The sequence below is a fragment of the Pleurodeles waltl genome, chromosome 2_2, assembly GCF_031143425.1.
Source record: "Pleurodeles waltl isolate 20211129_DDA chromosome 2_2, aPleWal1.hap1.20221129, whole genome shotgun sequence".
Lineage (NCBI taxonomy): Eukaryota > Metazoa > Chordata > Amphibia > Caudata > Salamandridae > Pleurodeles > Pleurodeles waltl.
The window spans coordinates 459111646-459138560 of record NC_090439.1 but is presented as its reverse complement, the minus strand read 5'-3'; the positions used below and the strand labels follow the sequence as shown (position 1 = coordinate 459138560).

Here is a 26915-nt window from a genome sequence, read left to right as displayed (position 1 = left end):
ACTGGACACCTGTGGGTATGTGTCTCCAAGCTTCTATAGTTTGAGGTAGGCCCTGTGCAGAATATTGAGTTGTGTGAATCGGAAGCAGGTGTTTCTGGAGACTTTTCAGGGATACCCTCCTGCTATTTGCTATTACCTGTCGTCGTAGGCCTGCAATGAGATAGCTTCCCAGGACTCCCAAAGAGATTGTAAGGAGTTGTCCTTGTGCATCTATATTGCCCTGTAAATCCAAGACACCAACCTGCAGCCATGCCCCATTGGTGTGTGTTTTGAAATACTGTGTTTACAGTGGTATGTTTGGAGTCTCATTTCAGAGCTGTTGAAGAGAACAACTTAACCTATCATTCTACAGAAAATAATCCAGTGGTAGATTGTGTATATCGTGTAGCATTTGAAAGTCCAGGCGCACCCCCTCATAGAGGTGTGGAATGGTGATCTCTCCCACAGTACCAGCTCATGATCAGTTAGTCTCCCAGGTTTGGTAGGGAGACAACAAAGCGACATGGCTGATGCATAGGGTAGCCCATTGCCGTTTTAGTTAAAGCCTCACTTACAGTGGTTGAGAGCATTTTGTAGTAGGAGGAGCACCTCTTCACCTAACCTCAAGCTGGGGAACAATAATTTACATACAGTACAGTCACAGATCTGAGTATTATTCAGCCCTGTCTTGTGTAAATGTGTCTAGCTCTAAAATAATATCCTTTTGGTATGTTTAGGGGTCGACCTACAAAAGAATGAAGAAGCCGCTGCAGCATGTTCATTTTGGTATTCAGCTCTGGGCCAACAATGGCAGTGAGGTCCAAAAGGTTATTTGGGATCTTAGTGACCTCATAGCTCTCCCTAGGTTACTGGCTAGTAGATCTCAGTGAGTCTGGTAACTGTTAATTTCCAGTTAGCATAAGGTGTTGGGGCACCCACTGTAAAACTGGGCTCCTAGGAGGACCATTTCTTGTGGCATGAGACATACCAGAGGGGAGACTTGGGATTTATTGTGGTTGACCTTAAAGCTCGACACAGTGTAAAAGTCTGTTAGGGTAGTTGAGATTGGGGTGAAATTCTCTGTCACATCTTCGCAGAGGTCTGCTACATGAGTTCATCTGCTGGGTCACTCATTTGGAGAACACTGGGGCATCTCTGAACTCTGACTATATTGAAACTTCTCTGGACTCTTCCGATACAGGGGTGGACAGTTGATCCCGGGCTGTTACGACTGCCGACCGTCACTCATGTTGCATCTGCTGATGGGGAGGGGCCATATGAGGGGGTACCGTTCCTAAACCACCTTGTGCGGTGCGCGGGTGCTGGCAGCTGTTGCTTCAAGTAATGTTTAGGATTCACATGTGCTCCATTTGGACTGGTTTGCTATTGTTTCACCCAGGACCACGTGTCTTCTGGAGTAGAGAAAAAGTGGGCATTGTGATCTGCAGTTATCTTCAACACCTGGAAGAGGAGGACGTATGTCAGGTCAGTGCTTCAGAGAAATCTTTTAATGCCTAGAAAGGAGGCTCTCTGGAATTTAATTACTATTAAAGTCGACCCCCCTCGCCACAGAGGGTCTTGGGGCACCCCGAGAGGAGCTCCCCTGGTAGGAATCTGATGCATCCATTACCTGGTGAACATAGGGGAGATACCTTGTGGCACACCTACTCCTGATACTATGTTTCAATGTACAGGGTGGCATTGAGGCCCTCCAGTCTTCTCCAGAAGGCCGACTACTCAGATTGTGCCAGGTGCTTCCCTCTGCATCTTCCGAACAGTCTTCGAGGAGCTTAAACTGGTTCGTTAGATTTTGCAGTTCCAACTTTAAGCCTTTGGTTTGCAATACAAGTTTGTGTATCACTTTCTCTGTGTGTTTAAGCCTACTAATCAGCTTTCTTTAGATCTTTCTGGAGGATGTTAAGATAAGTGGCTACTGTGTATATATTGGATTCTACCGCAACACCAAATTCCCCAATGGCAGTGAGGATTTGCAAAGTATTGATCGAGAGCTGTGGAGGACTTTAGGATAGCAGGGCCCAGGATGGAGTCATCCAGTTCTGATGGTTCATTCAGATGTTCCCCATGTTGTGACAGCATTCTTGCTGCTTTGCTCTGATGGATACACCTACCTGTGGATTCCTCACCTAAAGAATTCTCCCCTCGCGTCAGCCCTCGGCAGAAATTTCTTCTAGCTCTGCACGTTGACGATGACGTCACAATCGCCCGACTCCACACGACGTCATCCAGGCAATAAGAAGCCCTCGTCGACGTGCAGACGTCAGTTCCCTTTTTTCCGTGCCCGAGTAACGGTTAATTCTTCGAGGCTCACAGGGAGCTACTGTTTCCAACGACGGTTACGATGTCACAGCCTAGAAAATCCGGCTTCAAACCTTGTAGCCAGTGCGGGGGTCGGATGTCGGTTACCGACCCCCATGAAAACTGCCTCTGGTGCCTTAGTTCCGACCATGAGGTCGAGTCATGCGGTTCATGTCAACGCATGAACCCTAAGGCACTTAAGGAGAGGGAGGCAAAATTATTCTTGGCTCGCTCCAAGAAGAAGGAGAGGCGTCATAGGAGGGAGTCTTCGTCGAGATCCTCGAAGTCTCGTCATCATCATAGTGACTCTCGGCGCCATCATGGATCTCGGCGCCGATCGAGCAAGGGACGGTCCAGATCAAGATCGGCTTCTCCGTCAGCTCGGCGTCGTCCGACGTGGGAGATAAGCCCGACCGTCACCCCTCCGCCTCCGATGACCCCGACGTCACCCGGGTCGGTCTTCGAGGTCGAGCCTCCCCAGAGGCCTGAAGGTTCTCCTGGCCAGGAGTTACCTGGACCCTCCTCGGCAGCTATGCCGGCGCCGGTGCAGCAGCAGCAGCAGTACCCGGCTTTCCCGACTCCGGGATCGGACCGTGCAGCGTTTTTAAACGCAATGTATAACATTTTTGCTTCCATGACGCCAGGTGGAAGTCATGCAGGTCCGTCTGGCCCTTTGGCCTATGGTTTGGGGGTTCCGGCGTCTTACCGATTGGCGCCGTTTACCCCATTTTTATCTGCTGCACCTGAAGCGGCGCTGATGCCTATGACGTCGCCCAGGATGACTACACCTTCTACGGCGCCGTCGGATTTGCCTCGGATCCGATCGGCATCTAAGAACCCTTTGGAGCCGGAGCCTCCGGCTTCGGACGGATCAGGGGATCGGCGCCGACGAAGATCTTCGGCGTCGGCCGACGCCTTGTCGACTCCAGGCTTGGAGTCAAGACTTAAGTCAAGACGTCTGTGCTTCGACTCTTGGAGGAGGTAGAGTACGTGAGGCAACACCTGGAGGAAGGTGAAGTAGTAGAGCCCTCAGGTGACTTCCAGGGACTGGATTCAGCTAGTGGCCTGGACACTACCCCGGAATGGGATCTAGCTTCCCCTGGAGAGGTCACGGAGGAAGCTGCTTCTTTCCACGCAGTCATTCGTAAGGCTGCAGACTTTTTGGATCTTCCCCTTCCTACCGCGGAGGTCAAGAGAAATTTATTAACAGAGGTTCTGCACCCTGCGTCTGCTTCTGCTGAGCCTCTTTTGCCATTCAATGAGGCTTTGCTGGACCCCATTAAGGATATCTGGCTGAAACCTGTGTCTACCGTGGCGGTCAACAGAGCGGTGGCTCGTCTGTACAGGATGGCGCCTGGGGATCGGTGTTTCTCTCCAGACAACCAACTCCGGAGAGTCTAGTGGTGCAAGCCTCTTGTTCGTCTAGATCCTCTCCTGGCTCGTTTCCTGGGACCCCGGCGGACAGGGAGTCAAAAAAGATGGACCATACTGCAAAAAAGACCTTTTCATCTTGCAGTATGGCCCTAAAATCTTCCAATACAACTTGCATACTGGGGCGTTACATCCATGCCCTTATGGAAGAGGCGAAGGGCCACCCTAATTTGTCCCAGGAGATGTTGCAGCTGTTGGCGGATGCTCAGGCGGCTGCGACTCAGGTGATCCATAGTTTCTAGACGGCAGTCTTGGCTACGGTCATCTGGCTTCTTGACCGACGTGCAGGCCACACTTCTTGATCTTCCTTTTGATGGAGAGAAGCTCTCCGGCACAAAGGCTGACTCTGCCCTGGAGCGTTTTAAAGAAAGCAGAGCGACTGCTAGATCTTTGGGACTCCAGTCGTCAGCCTCATCCTCCTTTAGAGGCTTTCGGAGGTTTAAGGGATTTGGACGTGGTTCCTTTCGTGGAAGATTGCAAGGACCACAACAATCTGCTTCTACCCTGCCATACAGATCCTTCAGGGGCAGGGGCAGAGTCCGTACGAGAGGAGCCACCTTGCAGCACTCTGACTCTTCCTCGGGAGGGGTGCAGCAAGGAAAGCAGCCGTAGTCCTCCTCCCCTCCCTGTCCACTTGTCTCCAGTAGGGGGGAGACTTGCCCATTTTCTTCCAATGTGGGAGGTTATAACATCGGACTCCTGGGTCATCAACATTGTGAAGAAGGGGTACGCTCTTCCCTTTTGGGAATTCCCTCCTACCTTCCCTCCCAGACCATCTTCTCCTATTACAGCAGGAGGTATTATCCCTATTAGCAAAAGGTGCGATAGAGTTGGTTCCCGAGCAAGAGAGGGGTCAGGGTTGTTACTCAAGATACTTCCTGATTCCCAAAAAGGATGGTCGCTGAGACCAATTTTGGACTTGAGGATTTTGAATTGGTTCCTCAAACAGGAAAAATTAAAAATGCTGACCCTCTCACAGGTTCTTTTGGCGTTGAACGAAGGAGACTGGATGGTGTCGGTCGATTTGCAGGACGCTTATTTTCATATTCCGATCCTCAAATCGCACAGGAAGTATCTCCGGTTTGTGGTGGGATCGCAGCATTATCAGTTTGCGGTCCGCCCGTTTGGTCTCACTTCAGCACCTCGAGTCTTCACAAAAGTGATGGCAGTGGTAGCAGCAGAGCTCAGAAGAAGGGGGCTAGCTGTGTTTCCCTATCTGGACGATTGGTTGATCAAGGCCAAAACTCTGGAGCTCGTGCAGTGCCATCTCCAGTCGAGGACTTAATTGTTGTACGACCTGGGTTTTTCAGTCAATGTACCCAAATCTCACCTGGATCCCTCTCAACGCCTCCTGTTCATAGGGGCAGTATTGGACACAACATTGAATCGGGCCTTTCCTCCACCCCAGCGGGTCCAGGATATTCAGGCGTTGATTCCAATGTTTCGAAATGGAGCGGTAGTTCCAGTCCTCAAGGTCCTTCGACTGCTCGGTCTGTTCGCTTCTTGCATACTGTTGGTCACTCATGCACGCTGGCACATGAGGGCTCTTCAGTGGTGCGTCCGCAGGCAGTGGTTTCAGCACAAAGGGGATCTCGAAGATTCGATAAAGATCTCCAGAGACACTGCAGTGGATCTTCAATGGTGGGCAGCGGTCGACAACCTGTCTCAAGGAAGGCCGTTCTCGCAGCCACCTCCAGTGGCCACGGTGGTAACGGATGCTTCCACTCTAGGGTGGGGAGCTCCTCTGGGGGACCTGGAGATCAAGGGCCTTTGGTCTCCAGGGGAACAGAAGTTACATATCAATCTGTTAGAGTTGCGGGCAGTACGTCTGGCACTCAAGGCCCTCCTCCCTTCCATTCGCGGTCAGTTAATCCAAGTTCTAATGGACAACACGACCGCAATGTGGTATATAAACAAACAGGGAGGAGTGGGGTCTTATCTTCTCTGCAGAGAAGCTCTTCGTCTCTGGTCCTGGCTTCAGGACCACAAGATCTGCTTGATTGCACATCACTTGGCCGGAGTCCTGAACGTGCGTGCAGACATTCAGTCGACGCAGCTCGGTTGACCACGAGTGGCGTCTTCATCCGGATCTAGTTCTGTGTGTCTTCAGGATGTGGGGATATCCGCAAATAGATCTGTTTGCCACTCAAGAGAATGCGCAGTGCCCGCTATTTTGCAGCCTCCAGAATCCGGTGCAAGGAGCTTTGGGGGACGCATTTCAGATGTCCTGGAAGGGTCAGTTACTTTACGCGTTTCCCCCCCATACCCTTGATTCCTCGAGTTCTCAGGAAGATCTGCCAAGACCGAGCTCAAGTCATCCTAATAGCTCTGGATTGGCCGAGAAGGGTGTGGTATTCGGACCTACTCCAACTCTCTGTGCCCTCCGCTCCGTCTTCCTTGCAGGGTGGACCTCCTCTCGCAATCGCAGGGGCAGATTCTACACCCCCACCTCCAGAGCCTGCATCTTCATGCCTGGAGATTGAACGGGGCAATCTGAGTTCCTTTTCTTTCCCTCCAGATGTGGTGGAGGTTATTTTATCGGCCAGGCGACACTCCACCAAGTCAATCTATGCTAATCATTGGGTTAAATTTACAAGCTGGTGTGGAGAGAATAGTTTAGATCCTTTAAAAGCTGGTTTATCTGACATTTTGTCATTTGCACTCCATCTGGCACAGAAAGGTTTTGCAATTGCCACTGTTAAGGGTTATCTGTCTGCACTAGCTGCTTTTCTGTGCCTTCCTGATCAACCATCCTTCTTTAAATCACCAATTGTTTTAAAGTTTCTAAAGGGACTCACTAATAGGTATCCACCCACGCCATTTGTTATGCCTCAGTGGGACCTTAACTTAGTCTTAACTTTTCTTATGGGGGCTCCGTTCGAACCAATGCATTCTTGTTCTTTACGGTTCCTAGTATTCAAAACTGTTTTCCTGTTGGCCATAACATCTGCCAGAAGGGTTAGCGAGCTTCAGGCTCTCTCAGTGGAAACCCCATACCTTTCTTTCTTTAAGGACAAAGTGGTGTTGAGGACCAAGGCGGCTTTCCTACCGAAGGTTGTTACACCCTTTCACCTGGGGCAGTCAATTACTCTCTCTTCCTTTTACCCTCCACCTCACCCATCCAAGGAGGAAGAGAGGCTCCACCGGCTGGATCCACGAAGAGCTCTGAGCTTCTACGTCGCCAGGACGAAAGAGTTCAGACAGGATAAACAGCTCTTCGTTGGATACCTGGGGAAGAGGAAAGGTAGAGCGGTCCACAAGAGAACGCTATCCAGGTGGGTCATTTTATGTATTAAGATCTGCTATTCTTTGGCGAAGAGGGATCCACCTGTGGGGCTTCGTGCCCATTCCACCAGAGCCAAAGCAGCTTCATCAGTTTTGGCTAGAGGTGTTCCTGTGGCTGACATCTGCAGGAGAGCGACCTGGGCGTCCCTCCATACTTTTGCCAAACATTACTGTTTGGACTCTGAGGTTAGGAGGGATGGCCATTTTGCTCGCTCAGTGCTGCAAGATTTCTTGGTTTGACCATTCGGGCACCCACCACCGGAGGTTATACTGCTTGGGGACTCTATTCTTTAGGTGAGGAATCCACAGGTAGGTGTATCCATCAGAAGAATAAGTTACTTACCTTCGGTAACGCTTTTTTTCTGGTGGATACAGTAACTACCTGTGGATTCCTCACGGTCCCACCCGCCTCCCCGTTGCCTGACTGGTCAAGGCAAGATCTCTTTGGGTGTGCATCCTTGACCTTGTATATATATGTATATAGCTGTTTCATGCATATAGTTGTATTGATTGTATATACTTTTCCTTTGCAAATTAAGATAGTGAAAAGGACATTTTGGACTGGGACTATACAGACATATATTTATTTCTCTCTCGAATTGAGCGTTCATAACTGTTATTTATATTGAGTTTTATAATAAATGTTTTATTTTTATTTATTCTGGATAAATGTGTACTCTTTAGGTTTAACCTGTTTGCCTCTATGGCACGTACAAAATGGTGATAACTGACATCTGCACGTCGACGAGGGCTTCTTATTGCCTGGATGACGTCATGTGGCGTCGCGTGGAGTCGGGCGATTGTGACGTCATCGTCGACGTGCAGAGCTAGAAGAAATTTCCGTCGAGGGCTGGCGCGAGGGGAGAATTCTTTAGGTGAAGAATCCACAGGTAGTTACTGTATCCACCAGAAAAAGCGTTACCGAAGGTAAGTAACTTATTCTTCTTTCCCATTCTGTGTTCAGGAACTTCAGTGTCCCCAGAAGGGGTGTCATCAGTGTCTGTGTTGCCTGTCCTGCGTACCAGCCTGCCCAACCCCACAGAAATAATTTGTCTGACCCCCCTGGGCGGCACATGCAGCACTCTCAGGCAAACAGGTTTTGTTGGGTGCTGTGGCCACCAGTAGATCTGCAGCCCAGGGGCCAATAATCAGTGTAGCTGCGAGAGAGGTCAATGTTCTGGTGTCCTGCGACCTTGGGTGAGACGTCCCTCCACCATTGAGATGGCGGCTCCTAATGGAAATCCAGCTGGGAGACAGGAAACAGCAATTACAGTCAGCCTTCGAGCCCCACCTTGGTCACTGCACACTGATGACCCCAGGGCAAGCCGCTATCCACAGTAGTCCCTGTCTGTGCCTTTGATGGGAGACCACAAGGCAAGTATGCAGGCTGCCGGAAGCTCCGGGGGAGAAACAGTTCAGGGCATTAAATTGGATTGGGAACTGTAGCCCAGCTCACTGTGCTTGAAGTCAAGTGTTCCTCCCCAGTTCTGGCCCCAGTCACCTATAGAATGACTTTGATTCTACTCCACCCGGAGCATGTGGGGCAGCCGTGAGGGTGAAGGCCCACCTCCGATGGGCCAATCAGAAACTGAGGCGGTGCAGGCTCAGCTGCCTGTCTGCACCCCCCTACCAGCACAGGACTTTGTCCAAGGTCAATGTGGTGCAACCAGCTTAGTGATTGTCCTCCGGCAGAAGGAGGCTGGCCAGAAGGCCGGCAACCCCAGGAGTCTCGACTTAACCCTGCTGTTTTCTGTTCTGACTCCTCTATCCAGAAAGGGGGCTATCGCTCTGTCATCTTAGGTGGTCTGCCTACACCATCAGCCATCCCATGCCAGGAAAGTGGAGCGAGCCAGGCTGGCTGAATGCTGACAACAGCAGGTAGAAGCTCTGGTGAGTCAGCTGCCCTCTTCGATGTCAGCTCTGGCTCTGTGGGCTTGGGTTGTGGGCCTTCTCCTTCTGACCAGCTATTCATGTAGGTCCATCTCCTCCTTGCCTCAGGTCTGTCTCCCTTCGTGCCTTGGCCCCTGTGAAGTTGGAGCCACAGCCCCTTGTGTGTCAGCTTCTGTTGTGTGTCCCCTTTACTTGGTTGTTTAAGGCATGTCCTGCAGTGAATGGTGGCGGATTCACTGGACTGAGACAGAAGCTTGTTTCACAGTGTATCCTATAGGAGGCTGGCTGAGTATATGGTGTACACCTGTAGGCGAAGCACCCTGTACTGAGTCCAGGAAGCCCCTAGTGATAACCAGAGCTCTCAGGGGGGTAGCTGTGGAGAGCAGCTAAGGCTTATACAGGAGGGTGTAAAGCTGTTGCAAGTACCACACAGGTTAGTCAATAAAGTACACACAGGAAAGAACCACGCCAGTGTTAGAAAAATATGTAATATTTATTATCACACACACTCTAGGAAAAACGAAACGTTGGTATATCTCCTAACTGGAGATATGGTCATACAAAAATATACCTAGCAACAGGTAAGTAAAGGCATGAAATAACATGGGCCCTGGGCGTGGGGGGACAAACAATATACTAAAAAAGGGAATACGAAAACCACATCCAACCCACACTACTACTGAAGGACCCTTAGGACTAGGGAAGTACCAACACCCCAAAGGTAAGTAGGTAGGATTCCCCACGTGCCCATGTGCAGAGTAGAAATCTCATGTCAGTGTCCCTAGGATAACATGGGAAAGTCTTGATTGGAGTGTTCGCGTTTTAGGACCCTTCCCACAAGACCCTGAGGAACCACCTTGGGACCAGAGAGGTTGGAGAGTGCCCCCACCTGTGGCTACCCAGAACAGTGGAGTATCTAGGTCGCCCAGGTTCATAGTGGTAAGGTTGTGTTGAAACCTCCAACTGAAGTCAATGGGGACCTCGGTTGTCCAGCTGCTGCCTCAAGTCATGGGCTTGACAACAGGAGGGCAGAACAGTATCTGGGGTTGGCAGCAGCACGGACTGGCATGCAAGGCTGTACAGGCAGACATGGGGGATCCCATAGGGAGCCCTTAGAGTACATGGTATCATGCAACTAATACTGCAATCGGTGTAGTTGCATGATTCCAACATTTCTGATGTAAAATATGACAATGTTTGGTGAAGCCATTATGTAGTTGGACAACTTGTGTTGACTAGTGTCCACTACATACTTTTAGATGGCTTCACCTCACTTACAAAGCACAGGGAATGTAGGCTGGGATTTGTGGTGGCACCTCTGCTCATGCAGGGGTGCCCTTACGCTTAGAGCCTTGCACCCTGCCCTTGGGCTAAAGGACCTACCTTAGGGGTGACTTATAGGGTCAGAGTGCAGTGACCATGATATAAGGCAAACCTTGTATCTGGAGTGTTTCTGCATTTCACGCAGGCTGCAATGGAAGGCCTGTAGTCACAGTTTGCCTGTGCCCCCTGGTGTACCAATGCCCTGGGTACTTACATGGGTGCACCAGTATGCCAATTGTGGGGTATAAAAGTTACCTTACACCTGAATTTAAAGGAGAGAGTATTGACACTGGGGTACTTGTTAGCAGGATCCCAGTGCACTACAGTCAAAACACACTGACACTAGGCAAAAAGTGGGGTTAACTTTGCCAGAAAGATGCTATTTTTCTCCACATCCTCCATGTTGGGTGGTCAGAAATACCCCCCTCCCACCACGTGTGATTTATGACATCATTGGCATGAATACTGGTTAATGAAGCTCTATCAATTTGTCTTCAAGTAATCAAGGTGCCCTTAGGTGCTTAGGACAGATAACAATTAGTCTCTTGCCAAGAAGCGCACATCCTGCGCCAGTGTCTGCTTTAACTGTTCGTCATTTTCTTAATGTTCATGCTCTGATTTCTCATGCTAATCAGTGTTAGTTTTCAGTGATTGAAATGGAAATTTTGAAGTGCAGCTACTCACTATAGCAGAGAACCTGCTTGCTCATTATCAGTGCTGGTGCTCTCCTATTAATAATATTGTACCTCTACTAAGAAGTGCCGGTATTCAGTACCTGACTAGTTAAAGAATTATTGCTTAAACATGAACAGAATGTATCCTGGACCATCAGTTGCTGCCCATAATGGTACAATTGTCTGTTTGGCAGCTGGCAGTACGGTGATTGTGATCCCTTCTTATTGCAGTGCCATTGATTTACATCTTTGGGGGTGCGGGGGAATCCTAATATCAGTCACGGCTCGCTCGTATTTAAAGGGGTGGGGCAGGTGCAGCACGCAGGAGAGGGGGAAGTGGGAAATGTAATATTAAAAAAAGAAAGAAAAAAAGTACCTCCTCCTTCCAACTGCTCCTCTGTTCCCCGCGCTCCAGCTGCAGGCACAGGATCCCAGCCTGCCCTGTGGCCAATCCTGACGCTGCTGACCACAAAGGGATAATAAACTTAGTTTACTATCCCTTAGTTTTGAAAGGTCTGCTGCTGGCGGGGGCGGCGCTCCTCCACCCTTGTGGAGGAGCCCATCCTGCCTAATATGATAACTGTGGGACTTCTCACCCATTTAGGTGTTTCTTAAAGATTTTGCATTTAAACAGTTTAAGTGAAGTATTTTATCCTCATCAATTCTGTAACTTTTTTATAGTTTATCTGGCTATAGGTTACCCCGTTCAGTGGAAAAACCTCTTATGATGAAGGATGCACATCTTAGAACTCATTCACCTTACCAGAATCAGTTGATTACAAACACTTATCAACCCTACTTTTACGTTGATCTGGTGCTAAAGGAAATAGACCGTGTTCCTTGTGCATTTGAGGTGAACTAGCCACTATTCCAGATTCTTCAAGTAGAAAAGCCATATGATACACATTTGCAGAGCATGTTTTTAAAAGGTGGATTTTGTTTGCACCTTTAAAGATATAGGCTGTGACTGTAGAGGGAGTAAATAAAGGTGAGTCTGTTAATGGACATTTTTTAATTTCTTCTTTGTTAAAAAAAAATTCCTTGTAAATAGTAATTGAAGTGTTTTTGTTGCATATACTAACTAATTATTAACATTGAAAGCATGCTTGCATGCACATATTATCCTGGTGTGTTTGAATGCCTATCATTACTACGAAATAAATCGCTGTGCTGTCTTCACTTTACTATATCTGTCGCAACCTGTTCAAGCCCTTCTTTATCTCACTACTTTTCTTTCAGTTTGTGTTGTAGGATCATGTCTACCTCCTACTACCATTGTAGCAAGTTTTTCTCATGGTTGTGTCCAAAAGTGGTGCACATTTTTTTTCTCAGTTCGTCTATCATTTTCATAAATCCTTTCTGTATACTCAAATTAATACATTATTGAAGGCAGTGTTGAAGTTTTGACCAGGCACAGTAAGCGATACGAAGTAATGATAGTGTACAATGTGTGTTATTTTAACATGGCTATCTTCGTTAATTGAATTTTAAAAATAAATATACATTTTAAGGGGCATTAGTAAGGTAAATGATATTGAATGCAATTTTAATGTTTTGGTTGTGTGCATGCAGATTTAAAATATTTCATATTAAATTTCAGCTCACGTTTGTAAGTCCCAAGCTACCCTTTTGGCTGAGGCATTCCCAATTTTGTCTCAGGTGAGTTAACTGTCAAAATGTTCCCCACAGCTGTTATAAAATCAAACTTGACTGTATATTGCACCTAGCATTCTTTAAATTTTTTATTGAATATCATAAACTGCTTAAAAGTTTAGAATGATTCAGGCATTGTGGAAAAAATGATAGAAGCAGCTTCTCATTTTAGGTCAGAATCATTCCTTGTACAGCACTTTAATTTACGAAAAATTCCTTACTTCTGAGTTCTTCCCAGGCACCAGACTGGATCCAGAAGTTTTTTGTGAGCAAAAACCCATGTGCACAGGTAGGTGGTGTCGATGGGCTCATTGTCTGTCGTCATCAGCGTCCTCGCCAGAAATGACATCGCAGTACCTGTACAGGCACCACCCAGGTGCACTGACATCAATTATTTTCATTCTGTGCCAGACAGCGCTGATCCGGGGAAAAAAGCTACCTGTCAGTCTTTTTTTGACTTAACATTGTCGACTTTTTATGGAATATTTTTGAGGTTTACCTCCTGGTGTGTTAAGGATGTAGTCATGCAAGACAGGTTTTAAGCCCTGCGAATCTTGTCACTGGGCTATGTCAGTGACAGATCCGCTTCTTGTCTGTTTGCGATGTTTGGAGCGCAGCCACAAACTGAAGTCATGCACCAACTGCCAAAGCCTTTGAGAGAGCCGTCCCTGAAGCTGATGGTGGCCTGGCATGCAGATCAAGGTCCTGGGACCAGTCGCAGAGTCCAAAGTCGTCGTCATCCCACTTTAAGTCCTCTGGACAATCGGGTAGGGCGAGGCAAAAGAAGACAACCAAGAACTCAAAACAGTCTTCGACTTCTTCTAGTAAGTCGGTCAACGTGAAGAGGGAGCATCTGCATTCTAAGCTGCTTTATATGGAATCTAGGCCTGGCCTTCTCCTGCCAAAGTTTACGGGAGCCGTAACGATCCCCGACCCCCTGAAGGAGTTCTATGAGGCCATGCACCTCATTTTTGGGCAGTCCGACCCCGTCAGTGCATCTTTGGGCCCGCGGAGTCCGAGTTGGGCCCATCTTGTTCTGTGGCAGCAGCTTCGGCCTTGGGTCCGAAGGGCCCGAGAATCCAGTCCTGCCAGTAGTAATGTTAGTCTGCCACTCCCCATCTGCAGCGGCCTCTAAACCGTCCTAGTCTGCTTTTTTACCACCATGGACTCCCAGTTGGTGGCAGAATTCGCTATCACCTGCCCCGCTGGCCATCCATAACATTGGACAGATGTGGTTTGCAGATTGTCCAAAGGGGTGACTCCCTCTCCTTCGAGACTACTGTAGCATAGTGCCCATTTTGGCATGGCCTCACACACATACACACACACTCACACTCACTTTTTGCCTGATATCTGATGCTAACTTGACTGTGTGTGTGTGCTAGGATCCTGCTAGCCAGGGCCCAGCACCTGTGTTCCTTCCCTAAAGTTTATCATTGCTTCCACAATTGGGACACCTCTGGAACACAGCTAAGTCCCCTGTAAAATGTACCAGTGGTACCAAGGGCTCTGTGGCCAGGAAGGGTCCTTAAGGGCTGCAGCATGTATTTTGCCACTCTATGGGACCCATCACCAAACACATGCACACTGCTATTGCAGTTTGGTGTGCTGGTGGGGAGCAAAAGGAAAGTTGACATGATGCCCATTCGTGGATGCTATGCCTACAAGACACTGCCTGTGGCATATGCAAATCAACCCTCTAGCAGGCCGTACAGCCATAAGGCAGGGTGCACTATACCACAGATTGGGCATAACTGCATGAGCAATTCATACATTCTTAGACATTCTAAGTGCAGTTTGGCCATATTGAGTACATGGGCTGGGAGTTTAATTACAAACTCCAAAGCTCCATAATGGCTTCACTGAAGACTGGCAAGTTTGGTATCAAACTTCTCAGCTCAATAAACCCACACTGATGTGAGTGTTGGATTTATTGAAAAATTCACACAGAGGGCATCTTAGAGATGCCCCCTGTATGTCACCCACCTCTCTAGTGTGAGGCTGAGCAGTCTGTGCCAGCCTGCCACTAACAGACAAGCTTCTGACCCCATGGGGTGAGAGCCTTTGTGCTCTTGTGGGTCAGTGACAAAACCTACTCTGGGAGGAGGTGCTTCACATCTCCCCCCCCATCTTGGCGGTGAGCCTCAAAGGCTCCTGCCTTTTGTTTTGCCGCCTCAGGGCACTCCAGCTAGTGGAGATGCCATCCCCCGCTGGACCAGGCCTCACTTTTGGTTTTGGTAGCAGGTCTGGCCAGAAAATTAGTAAGCATCATAAGGAGTGTCCACCCCAGCTGGTACCAGCCCTGTGGTGCCCAGAGCTTAGGTTGAACCCCTCCTGTCAGAATCCTCCATCTTGTTTTGGAGGGTGTTGGCCAGTATGGTTAGGAATGTGCCCCCCTCCCCAAAGGGAGTGGGCACAGGAAGGGTGTAGCCACCCTCAGGATCATTAACCATTGGCTACTGACCTCTGTAACGCCCCTAAATCTAGTATGTAAGAGCACCCTGAACCCTGCTCTTCAGATACCTAGTGACCTAAAAGAAGGACTTAAGAGCCGCAACAGCTGATAAGACTCCAGATGAGAACGGACTTGGGCCCAGCCTTACCAGCCTGTCTGCAGTTTCAAGACTCCGGCTACAAAAAAGACCTACTTATCCTGCAGGCCCAGCGACCTCTACAAACCCCCAGAGGACTGCCTGCCTACACAGGGACCAAGATGTCCCTGTGACAGCAGCTTTGGAAACCTCCATGAAGGACTCCAGACCCTCCTGGATCTGAGAGTCCTGCCCACTCTGCACCTGACTCTCATAGTCCTAGACCAGGTGGCCCACTGGTTCAGAAAAGTTCCTCAGGCGATTCCGACCTCTAGTCCACCCTGGATTGGCCCCTCCTGATCAACACGACGACGCCTGCAGCCTAAATCCAGAGGATCCCCCTGACTGCAGTCGGCTCTGTTGAAGATTTCCTGACGCCTGCACCCACAACCCCCTGGCCTTGGTGAACCCCACTGACAATCCAGCAACATCCAATGAGCACTCTACTTACTTGTCTAGCCATTGGTCTTCTACAGCTGACTCCATGGATGGACCAAGCTTGTAGCATCTTTGTGACCCCCGGGGTTCCTTCATTGAAAAGCATTGGGCACCTGATGCTGTGTTTGCGCCAAGCCGCCTCAGTGCCGCTGAGTTGTATGTTTGGTGCTGACCTGTGACCCCACCCCATGCTGATCTAAACCTCCCAGGTCTGTGCCCAAAACCAACTTTGACTCAGCCGGCCCTTTATTGCTGGTGGTGCACCCTAGGTGTCTTCTGAAACTTTGCCCTGCGAACACTTTAACCCTGAACACTGGGATCGTAAGTTGAGCAATTAGCTGCAAATTGTGTTGTTACTTTTCCACCCCTAAGACTGCATTGCTTTCTATGAGAAATTGCACTGTATTTTTAGATTGAAAAGTATTACTTAACTTAAAGCTGTTTTATCTATAAACTCCAGACACATTGCATTTGATACTTGAAAGTGATACATTCTTGGAAATGGATTTACCTGCAACAAAGATCCTTTTGGTTCTAGAAATAAAGTAAAAAAGTACATTGTTCTATACATAAACATTGGCCTCAAGTTCGTCATTGCGTGTGTGCCTCATTTCTTGACTGTGTGTACAACAAATGCTTAGCGCTACCCTCTGATAAGTCTAACTGCTCAACCACACTAACACAAAAGAGAGCATTAATATTATCTACTTTGGCCTCTGTAAAGCCTCCGGGGATCCATTGAACTCTGCACATTATACCTTACTTTGGTATAGTATATACGGAGCCAGCTTCCTACAACTACCCCTTCCTACATGCCACCATCTCACAACCGGATGACAAAGGATCATCTGTCCCTTCTCTCTGTGGCCAGTGGAGCCATAGAGAGTGTTCTTGCTGGCAGAAGTAGGCAGTGGTTTTTATTCTTGCTACTTTCTAGTTTGTAGAAAAGGACATGGGTCTTCTCCCTATTTTAGACCTATTATCCATCCTCTTCCTCAAAAAGGAGAAATTCAAAATACTCACATTGGCTCAGTTTTCTCTGCGCTGGACCCAGGAGGATGGATGGTAACTTTAGACATGCAGGACTCTTAAATTCCACATTCCCATCCTACCTGCCCTAAGACGTTACCTGTGGTTCACTGTAGTCCACAAGCATTTTCAGTTCACTGTGCTTCCCTTTTGCCTTACTAGCGCCCCTCGGGTGTTAACCAAGGTGATGGCAGTGTTTGCAGCTCATCTGTGTAGATCAGGGGTGTCAGTCTTCCCCTGTCTCAACGACTTGCTGTTGAAGGCGGGCTTGCCCCAGGCTTTCATCTCCCACCTGCAGACTCTGGCGAAACTTCTGCATTTGCTGGGGTTCACTATAAATGTGCCGCCCTCACACCTAAATCCCTCGTAGATGCTCACTTTAATCTGAACTGTTCTGGACAGTGTGCAGTTTTGGGCTTATCCTCCTGAGCGGAGATTCCAGGATATTCGGACTAGGATACAGATGTTTCAGCTTCTATCCTGGATTTCTGGCTCTGAGAGTGTTGGAACTCGAGACCTCCTGCATTCTGCTGGTGACACATGCCAGATGACCTATGTGGGCTCTGCAGTGGGACCTTAAGTTCTAGTGGACACAGCATCACTGGAATTTCTCTGACAGTCCCGATTTCGAAGGCAACTGTGAAAGATCTGCAGTGGTGGTTAGTGCACCTCGTTTGGGTCTGATACAGATCCCTGTCCCTTCCCCAACCAGCTTTGACAGTAGTGACAGATGAGTCACTCCTGGGACAGGGTGGAGATCAGAGGACTCTGGTCTTCATCGCAATCCGGATTCCACATTAACTTGCTTGTAGGAAACTCGCTCTTTTTGTCATGGTAACCCCTACTTTTTCCCCCTGCTGTAAATGTGTTTTGACTGGGATCCTGCTACCAGTGATTGTGCTCTCTTCCTCTAAATTTGGTTGCTTAGGACTTTGCACACCCCAAAATTGGCATACTGGTGCCTCCATATAAGTCCCTAGTATATGGTACTTAGGTGCCCAGGGCATTGGGGCTCCAGGGGTTCCCGATGAGCTGCAGCATGTATTGTGCCACCCAAGGGAGCCCATGCAAAATGTGTCTGCAGGCCTGCCATTGCAATCTGCGTGGAAAAGGTGCATGCACCCTTTCACTACAGGTCACTGCACCAGGTCACTGTAAGTCACCCCTATGGTAGGCCCTCCTAGCCCAGAGGGCAGGGTGCAGGTACCTGTGTCTGAGGGCACCCCTGCAAGAGCAGATGTGGGACTCCTCTTCAAGTGTGCTGAGTGGACCTCACTGTGACTCCTCTGCCTGCTGCCAGTGTGTTGCCTGTGGGGGTTGCCTCTTCTTGTGACTCTCAGCTGCCGAGGGTCACCCTGGACTCCCATCCTTGGGATGAGTCCCCTGGACCTTGCTGGTCCTCATCAGGCTTGCAAAACCTTCACTGACGCCTGCATTTGCCGAGGGTTGTTGGTGGTCCAGCACCACAGACTGACTACATCTCAACCGCTGACGTGTGGGACATGACTTGCATCACTTCTGGGACTCTTGTTCAGTTCTGGTGCTGCACTGCTGACCTTCTTTGTCCACCATCGACCTGGTAGTGCATCCGCAGAAGGGTGGGTTGTGGCCCCTGCCACAACTGGACACTCCATCACAAACTTGACTTAGTCCCCTTCCTTTGCAGGTCCTCTTCTGTCAGGATCCTCCACTGGGTTCTAACAGTCTTGTCTGGGCCTTGCATAATCCTTTTCCAAAGTCGTCCTGATGGTTTTGGGGAAAACGAGGTACTTACCTTTGCTTTCCCGGTTGCTTGGGGTCACTCTGATACTCACCTCTTGGGGTTCCTAGTTCCTCCAGCTCCTGTCTACTGATTCCACTTCCTTGGGTGGAGGACTGCTTTTCACATTCCACGTTTTTAGTGTATGGTTTGGCCCCTCCCCTAGGAGCCTCACTGTTTGCTATTGCTTTTACCAATGCCTCTTGCTTTTTATGCTATTTATGGATTCCTACTGTGTATATGATAGTGTGTTTACTTACCTCCAGTAGGGGTATTAACTATACAGTATTTTTGTATTGGAAAGTACCCTCTTTCTTGGCATGGTTACCCCCATTTTCTGCCTGTTGTGGGTTTGACTGTGTTCCCTGGGATCCTGCCCTCTCCCTTCTATGTTGGTTTTTACACCCCACATTTGGCACGTTGGTGCCACATAGAAGTCCTTAGTATATGGTGCATAGGTACCCAGGGCATTGGGGAACCAGGGGATCCCCATGGTTTGCAGCATGTATTATGCCACCCATGGGGAGTCCATACAAACCCTTTCTGCAGGTCTGCCGTTACAGCCTGCGTGAAAGGGTGCATGTACCCTTTTTCACCTTAAATCACTGCACCAGGTCACTATAAGTCTCCCCTATGGCAGGCCTTTCTAGCCCAAAGAGCAGGGTGCAAGTACCTGTGTGTGAGGGCACCCCTGCACTAACAGAGTTGCCCCCACGAATTCCAGTGCCATTTTTATGGACATGGTGAGTGTGGGGGTGCCATTTTACGCATATACTGAACATGGGTCACTACCTATGTCCAGCTTCATAATGGTAACTCCGAACCGAGGCATGTTTGGTATCAAACATGTCTGAATCATACCCCAATACTGTTGCCAGTATTGGAAGTATGATTCCATGCACTCTGGGAGCTCCTTAGAGGACCGCAAGCATTGCTCCTACCAGTCTTCCAGGGTTTTCCATGCAGCCTTAAGCTGCTGCCACCCCTCAGACAGGTTTCAGCCCTCCTGCTGCTTGAACAGCTGAAGCCCAGGAAGGCAGAACAAAGAATTTCCTTTGGGAGAGGGGGGTAACACCATCTCCCTTTGGAAAATACGTGTTTCATGGCTTGGGAGGGGTAGCCTCCCCAAGCCACCTGTCTGCTTTGAAGGGCACATTTGGTGCCTTCCGTGCATAAACCAGTCTACACCAGTTCAGGGACCTCCAGTCCCTGCTCTGGCATGACACTGGACAATGGAAAGGGGAGTGACCACTCTCCTGCCCATCACCACCCCAGGGGTGGTGCTTAGAGCTCCTCCAGAGGATTCCTGGGTTCTGCCGTCTTGAATCCAAGGTTGGTAGAGTCCTCTGGGAGCATCTGAGTGGCCAGGCCAGACAGGTGACGTCAGAGCCCCCTCCTGATAAGTGGTCACCTGACTAGGTGACCAACCCCCCTTTCAGGGCTATTTAGGATTCTCTCTTGGGTGGATACTCCGATTCGGCTTGCAAGATTGCAGCAGGTCTCTTCTGCAACCTCCACTTCGACGTCTAGACCCTGGAACGACGACTGGACCCTCCGGAAACTGACAATCTGCATCCACGACGAAGACTCTTCTTGCAACATTGTTTCCACTGCTTCTTTCAGCTTCTGCAACATTTCCCTGGATGTGCAAGGGTGGCAAGTCTTCAGCCTGCACAAGAAGGAAGAAGGAATCTCCCATGGAGTGAAGAAGTCACTCCCCTGCATCTGCAGGCAACTACTGCAACGACAACCAGCTGCATGGATCTCCTCTCATCCTGAGGTGCGTCGATCCTGCATCACAGGTGATGGTCCAGAGTAGTCCTCTTAGGCCTCTCTGCCAGCTGTCCAATTTCGGTGGAGGTAAGCCCTTTCCTTCCCACGCAGGACAGTACCCCCATGCCCTGCGTCTCTTGTAGCTGCCAAGGCTTGTTTGCATCTTCTAGGGATATTCAGGCAACGTGTAGCTCCAGCCCCTAACACTCCTTCCTGCGACGCACAGCTCTCTGCGTGGTTCTCATGCAGCTTGGGATCCCTTCCTGTAGTGCTGCATGGGCTTCCTCTACAACTTCTGTGTCCTCATCTTGTGGGACTCCTGTGGACGCTGCCTCTGCTCCTGTGGGCTCTCTGTGTCACAGAGAGCCCCCTCTGACTCTCCCTCCTGGGTTGAGTCCTCCTGGGCGCTTCCGGTCCCCGGCAGCTTCATTTTTCCACCAACCGCAAATTTGCCTTTCCCAAGGCTTGTTGGTGGAATCCCTGCACCGACACACGTCTGCATTCTTCAGTTTAGCATGGGACATCTTCCGCATCCCTCAGGATCTCTTCTCCGGCTCCAGAGCTGCAGTGCTGACCTGATCTTCGTCACCGTCGACCAACTCCTGCAAGTACAGCTGGGTGGGTAGTAGCTCCTACTCCTCCTGGACTCCACTGTGACTTTTGTACTTGGTCAACTCTCTCCACAGGTCTTCTTCTCCAGGAATCTACAACTGGTTTCTTGCAGTCTTGTCTGGGTGTCTTCCTTTCTTCTGTTTTTTCCTTTCGGGTGGTTTGGGGAAATTCCAGTGATTTACTCCTGCTTTCCTGGTCCCTGGTGGGGGGTGGGGGGGTGTGGGTACTGTTACTTACCTCTGTGGTTTTCTAGTACTCCTAGCTTCCCTCTACACATTCTGCTTACCTAGGTGGGGGGGGGGGGTCCTGTGTTCGTATTCCATTTTTTGTTTCAGTATATGGTTTGGGCCTCCCCCGGTTCACTATTGTCTAACTTCATTTGCACTGTTTTCTAACCGTTTCTATGCTTATTGCTGTTTACTAATGTATGTAATTAGTGTATTACTTACCTCCTATTGGAGGGTTGCCTCTCTAGTATTTTGTGTGACTAAAAATAAAATACCTTTATTTTTGTGCAAATGAGTGTTTTCTTTTTTCGTGTGTCAGTGCTGTGTGACTATGGTGGTTTTGCATGAGGTTTACATGTCTCCTAGATGAGCCTTGCCTGCTCATCCACAGCTATCTTGTAGTAAGCTGGCCTGGTGTGTGGTGGGTACCTATGGTACTTACACCTTGTACCAGGTCCAGATATAACCTCTCAGTGAAGTGTAGGCAGTGTCGAGAAGCCAGTCTCTCTAGAGATAGCTGTGGATGAGCAGCCAAGGCTTATCTAGGCCACATGCAAAGCTCATGCAATACCATTACAGTCACACAATACTTGCACACAAGAAAGAAAACACTTGATAGTACGAAAATAAAGGTACTTTATTTTTAGAACACTACATCAGAAAATACTAGAGAGGCAACCCTCCAATAGGAGGTAAGTAAAAAAAAAAAATATATATATATATGTGTGTGTATATATATATATATATATATATATATATTAATAAACAGTAAGAGGAATAAAAAGATTAGAATACAATGTGAAATAGTAATATGCAATAGTAGCACTAGGGGGAGCCAAAACCATATACTAAGAAAGTGGAATGCGAACACAGGTCCACCACCTAGGTAAGTAAATCGTGGAGAGGGGAGCTGGAAGTACTAGAAAACAACACAGGTAAGTAGTGTTGTACCCCCCTCCCCACCCCCACCCACCAACAACCAGGAATGCAGGAGTAAAACACTGGATGATTTCCCCCAAACCACTCCAAAGGATGAAAATAATAAAATGAATACACCTAGAACAGCCTGCAGGAACCAGCAGTGAAAAACCGAAGATGGAGACCTGTGGAGAGAGGGGACCAAGACCAGAAGTGTCTGTGGAGTCCAGGGGGAGTAGGAGATACTGTCTACCCAGAGGTACCTTTTGGAGTTGGTCGACAAAGAAGGAAGACAGGTCAGCATTGCAGCACAGAAGCATGAGAAGAGTTCCTGATGCATGCAAAAGGTGTCCCACGCTGGAAACTGGATTGCAGATGGTTGTCGGTGAACGATTTCCACCAACAAGCCTTGGCAGAGGCAAACTCGTGGTTGGAGGGAAGGGGGTGCTGCCGGGGACCAGCAAGGTCCAGAAGGTCTGTACCCATGAGGGGGGTGTCACAGGGGACCCTTCGCGTCGCAGAAGGCACACACGAGCAAAGGCAGCAGCCACAGGTGTCTCACAGGACAGGGACACAGAAGTCACAGAAGCAGCACCACAGAAGTTGCTCCCACATCGCCAAAGGACCACGCAGAGGCCCAGGAGTTGCTAGGGGAGTGCTGGGGGCTGGAGCTACACGTCTGAAGTTCCCCTTGGAGTTGAAGCAAACAAGGTTTGGCAGCTGCAAAGGACGTGGTGCACGGGGGTACTGTCTTGCATGGAGTGGGAGGGAATTACCTCCACCAAAGTGCGACAGCTTGTAGCGAGGACCAAGGAAGATTCTCCCGACCACCACTTGTGATGCAGGACCCACGCCACTCTGGATGAGGGGAGATCCACGCAGCTGGTCGTTGATGCAGCCAGGTACCTGTAGTTACAGGGGAGTGATGCCTTCACCCCAGGCTGAAGAGTTGCAGTCTTCTTAGGATGCACAGCCGGGGAAATGTTGCAAAGCTGGCAGGAGTTACGGATTCAGTGTTGCAGAAGAGTTTTCCTTGTGGATCTGCAGCTTGTAGGTTTCTGGAGGGTCCAGTCGCGGTTCCTAAGGCCAGAAGTCAAAGCAGAGCTTGCAGAGGAGTCCTGCTGGAGTCTTGCAAGCCGAATCTGAGGAACCACCCAAAGGAGAGACCCTAAATAGCCCTGTAAAGGGGATTGGTCACCTAACCAGGTAAGCACCTATCAGGGGAGGGTTCTGACGTCGCCTGCTGGCACTGCAAGGTTGGCAAGGAACTCAGATGCTTCCTGAATTCTGAGCACCAACCCTGGGGTGGTGATAGACAGGGGAGTGGTCACTCCCCTTTGTCCAGTTTTGCACCAGAGCAGGAACTGGGGGTCCCGGAACCGGTGTAGACTGATTTATGCAAGGAGGGCACCAAAAGTGCCCTTCAAAGCATTTCTAGTGGTTTGGGGGAGGCTACTCCTCCCAAGCCTGTAACACCTATTGCCAAAGGGAGAGGGTGTAACACCCCTCTCCCAAGGAAATCCCTTGTTCTGCCTTCCTGGGCTTGAGCTTTTCAAGCAACTGGAAGGCAGAAACCTCTCTGGGAGGTGGCAGCAGCTTGGGCTGGCTGGAAACCCTCAGAAGACTGTAATGGCAATACTGGGGTTCCTCTAAGGAGCCCCCAGAGTGCATGGAATCATACAACCAATGCTGGCAAAAGCCTTGGGGTTTGATTCCAACATGTTTGATACCAAACATGCCTATGCTCAGAGTTACCATTATGTAGCTGGACATAGGTAGTGACCTATGTCCAGTACACATGTAAAATTGTGTCCCCGCACTCACGAAGTCTGGAAAATGGCCCTGGAGTTCGTGGGGGCACCTCTGCTAGTGCAGGGGTGCCCTCACTCACAGCACCTGCCCTCTGGGCTAGAAGGCCTGCCATAGGGGTGACTTATAAGTAACCTGGTGTAGTGAAAAATGGCAGTGAAAGGGTGCTTGCAACTTTTCACGCAGGCTGCAATGGCAGTCCTGCAGAAGCCTTTGTATTGTCTCCCTATGGGTGGCAAAATATATGCTTCAGCCCATAGGGATCCCCTGGACGCCTAATGCCCTGGCTACCTAGGTACCATATACTAGGGACATATAATGGGGCACCATTGTGCCGATAGTGGATGAAATACTGTGTTAACGGTAACCAACAACTAAATTTAAGGGAGAGAGCATAACTACTGGGGTTCTGGTTAGCAGGATCCCCAGTTGACATTCAGACACACTGACAAACAGGCCAAAAGTGGGGGTAACCAGTCTAGAAAGAGGCTACTTTCCTACATACCTCTAGAGAGTCTGACTTCTCGACACCAGACCAGCTTCCTGCATTGGTGATGCAGCAGTGGGATAAGCACTTGCAATTGCCTTACCACTCTGTCACTTGGTTTTTTCTTCAAGAAAGACCACTTACTAGCTAGGGGTCTGCACTATACCTAGTAACGGAAACAGTCTCTTGGGTTTGGGTAAGAGAAGGGTTTAGGCATAACACTTACTCCAAACGTCTTTTTGGGGACCTAGATTAATTAGGGAACCTACACCACTCTAGCTAGCTGACATGTCTTCAGCAGAGCACACAACTCACATCATGGGGTCTCCTTATGAGGAAATTACCTTCCAAGAGCTTAAGGAGTTGTGTGCAGAAAGGAAGCTGAAGGCTGGGAGAAATCTCAACAAGACTCTATTTCTAGGCCTGCTCCTCCAGGATGACCAGGAACATGCTTGTAGCCAAGAGGAGGAGGGGGAATGAATTAGACGTTGACCTCCCAGTGCTAGAGAAAAAAAATATAGCTGCTGACGTGGGTCAGGACATACCCAGGGAGGATTAGGCAAAGCCTAGGTGTCCCCACAGTCCTACAAGGAGCACTGAGTAGTGTAAAGGGAGCCATAACAGTAGGTCCACCTTTTGTCCCTAGAGGGCTGGTTCAGAAGGTCCCCCAGAATACAAATAGATCCTCTTCTGCGCACTCTTAAATCTCCTCGGTATCTGAGGGGATCCACTGCAGAACTTGAGGGTAAGATTCTCTAGACAGGGAACTCAGGCAACTGAGGCTGGAGGAGGCCAAGCTGAGGGTGCAGCAGCAACAGCTAGCCCTAGACAGGGAGGCCTTGGCAGTGGAGAGAGAGAGCGAGAGAGGCAGGGGTTGGGGTTAGCAGCAGTAACTTTGGTTTCAGGGAGCCTATGTTCAGGAAGGACGCTTGATTCCAGAAACCTAAGTAAAGTTGTTCCCACCCTAACAAGGTGAGGGATGACATTCACAAGTGGATCTCTGCTCTGGGGAGTGCCAGTAAAGTACAGAGAGTCCCCCAGGGGCAGTGGGCTGCTATCCTTTGGCTCTCCTTCTCTGACCAAGGGAGAGATAGTCTCCTCTCTGATAGGGAGGAGGATGCTGATAATTACACAGTTTTTAAGTCTGCTCTCTTAGATGGTTTTGGTCTTAGCACTGAAAAATACAGCATAGCTTTCAGAGAGACCAGTTAAGAGTCCTTTCAGGATTGGGTTGATTTAGTGGATTGCTATGTGAAGGCTTTTGAAGGCTGGTTACGTGGTAGCAAACTCAGTGACTGTGAGGGCATATACAATCTTATACTGAGAGAGCATATACTTAATAATTGTGTGTCTGATTTGTTGCACCAGTACTTGGTGGAGTCGGATCTGAACTCTCCCCAAGAATTGGGAAAGAAGGCAAACAAATGGGTCAAAACATGGGTGAGCAGAAAAGCTGGGGTGACAAAGACAAGAAAAAGGAGCAGGTTAGTCTCAGGATAAGGGTGAGGACAAACAAATCTAAAGACCCTTCACCAGGCCCACAAAATTCCTCTGGGGGTCAGTCCAAAATCGCTTCCTCTTCTTTCCACAACAAAAAGGCTTGCTGCTATGTTTGTTTTAAAAACAAAACAAAAAAAGGCCATTGGCCAGGAGACAGCTCCTGTCCTAAGAAAGGCACCATGCCACCCACCATTACAAGCCCCACATCTACCAGTAGTGCCCCTAGTAACAGCAGTAGTGGTGGGTCAGGTAACAATAGCCAGTCCAAGGGTGTAGTTAGGCTCACTTTAGGGAGTGTAATTGGGGGCTGGTTTAGTCAGAGAGACTACTGAGGCTATTTTAGTCTCAGGTGGGGGCATTCATCTTACCACTCTTGCGGCCTGTCTCCTTAACATGGGTAAGTACAGGTAGCTGCCCTTAATAAATGGTGTTCAGGCAGAGGCCTACCGGGACACAGGTGCCAGTGTCACTATGGTGAATGAATAAACTGGTGTCCCCTGAGCAACACCTGCTTCGCCACCAGTACTAAGTGACCGATCCATAATAACACTGTGTGACACCCCATGGCAGTTGTTGATTTCTGGTGGAGGTGGGGAGGGTTGCTGGTCCTAATAAAGTTGTGGCCACAGATCTACCTGTAGAGTGTCTACTAGGGAGCGACTTGGAGACTTCAGCTTGGGCTGAACTAGAGTTGGAGGCCCATGCAACAGTGCTGGGCATCCCAGGGCATATTTTTGATTCACTAGGGCACAGGCCAAAAGGTTTAAAAAAAAAAAAGGAAACTTGCACCCTGAAATAACGTCCCAAGAGGCTCCTAAAGCCAAGGGTAGAAAGGGTAAAAAGTTGCCCCCTACCCCACTCTCTAGTGAGGATTCCCCCTTTGAGGAGGAAGAATTCACTCCCTTGGCTGAACCCACACCTGAAGAGTTGAAAGCTGACACAGCTGAGCTTGAAGGTGCAGGGGGGCCTGCCAGGGAGGAATTCAGTATGGCTCAGAAAACCTGTCCCACACTGGAAGGGTTAAGACAGCAAGCTGTCCTTCAGGAAGCAGGGATGTCAGTGGCACCCACAGGGTGAATTGGAAAGACAGCCTCTTATACTCAGAGCCAAGGGAACCCAAACCTGGTGCCACCAGGAGATTGGTAATACCTCCGCAATATAGAGATTTTATGTTGACCCTTGCTTATGACATACTCCTGGCAGGTCACTTGGGCAAAGCAA

General features: G+C 49.2%; 1 protein-coding gene across 2 annotated transcripts in view; it reads left to right on the top strand.

Moving 5' to 3' along the window:
* CEP192 (centrosomal protein 192) overlaps positions 1-26915 on the top strand; it is a 1702116-nt gene that overhangs the window by 1633601 nt on the left and 41600 nt on the right. For both annotated transcript variants that reach the window (XM_069219927.1, XM_069219928.1), the window contains one exon: positions 12499-12557. In XM_069219927.1, the coding sequence (XP_069076028.1) occupies positions 12499-12557 (59 nt within the window). The remainder of the gene's footprint in view (positions 1-12498; positions 12558-26915) is intronic.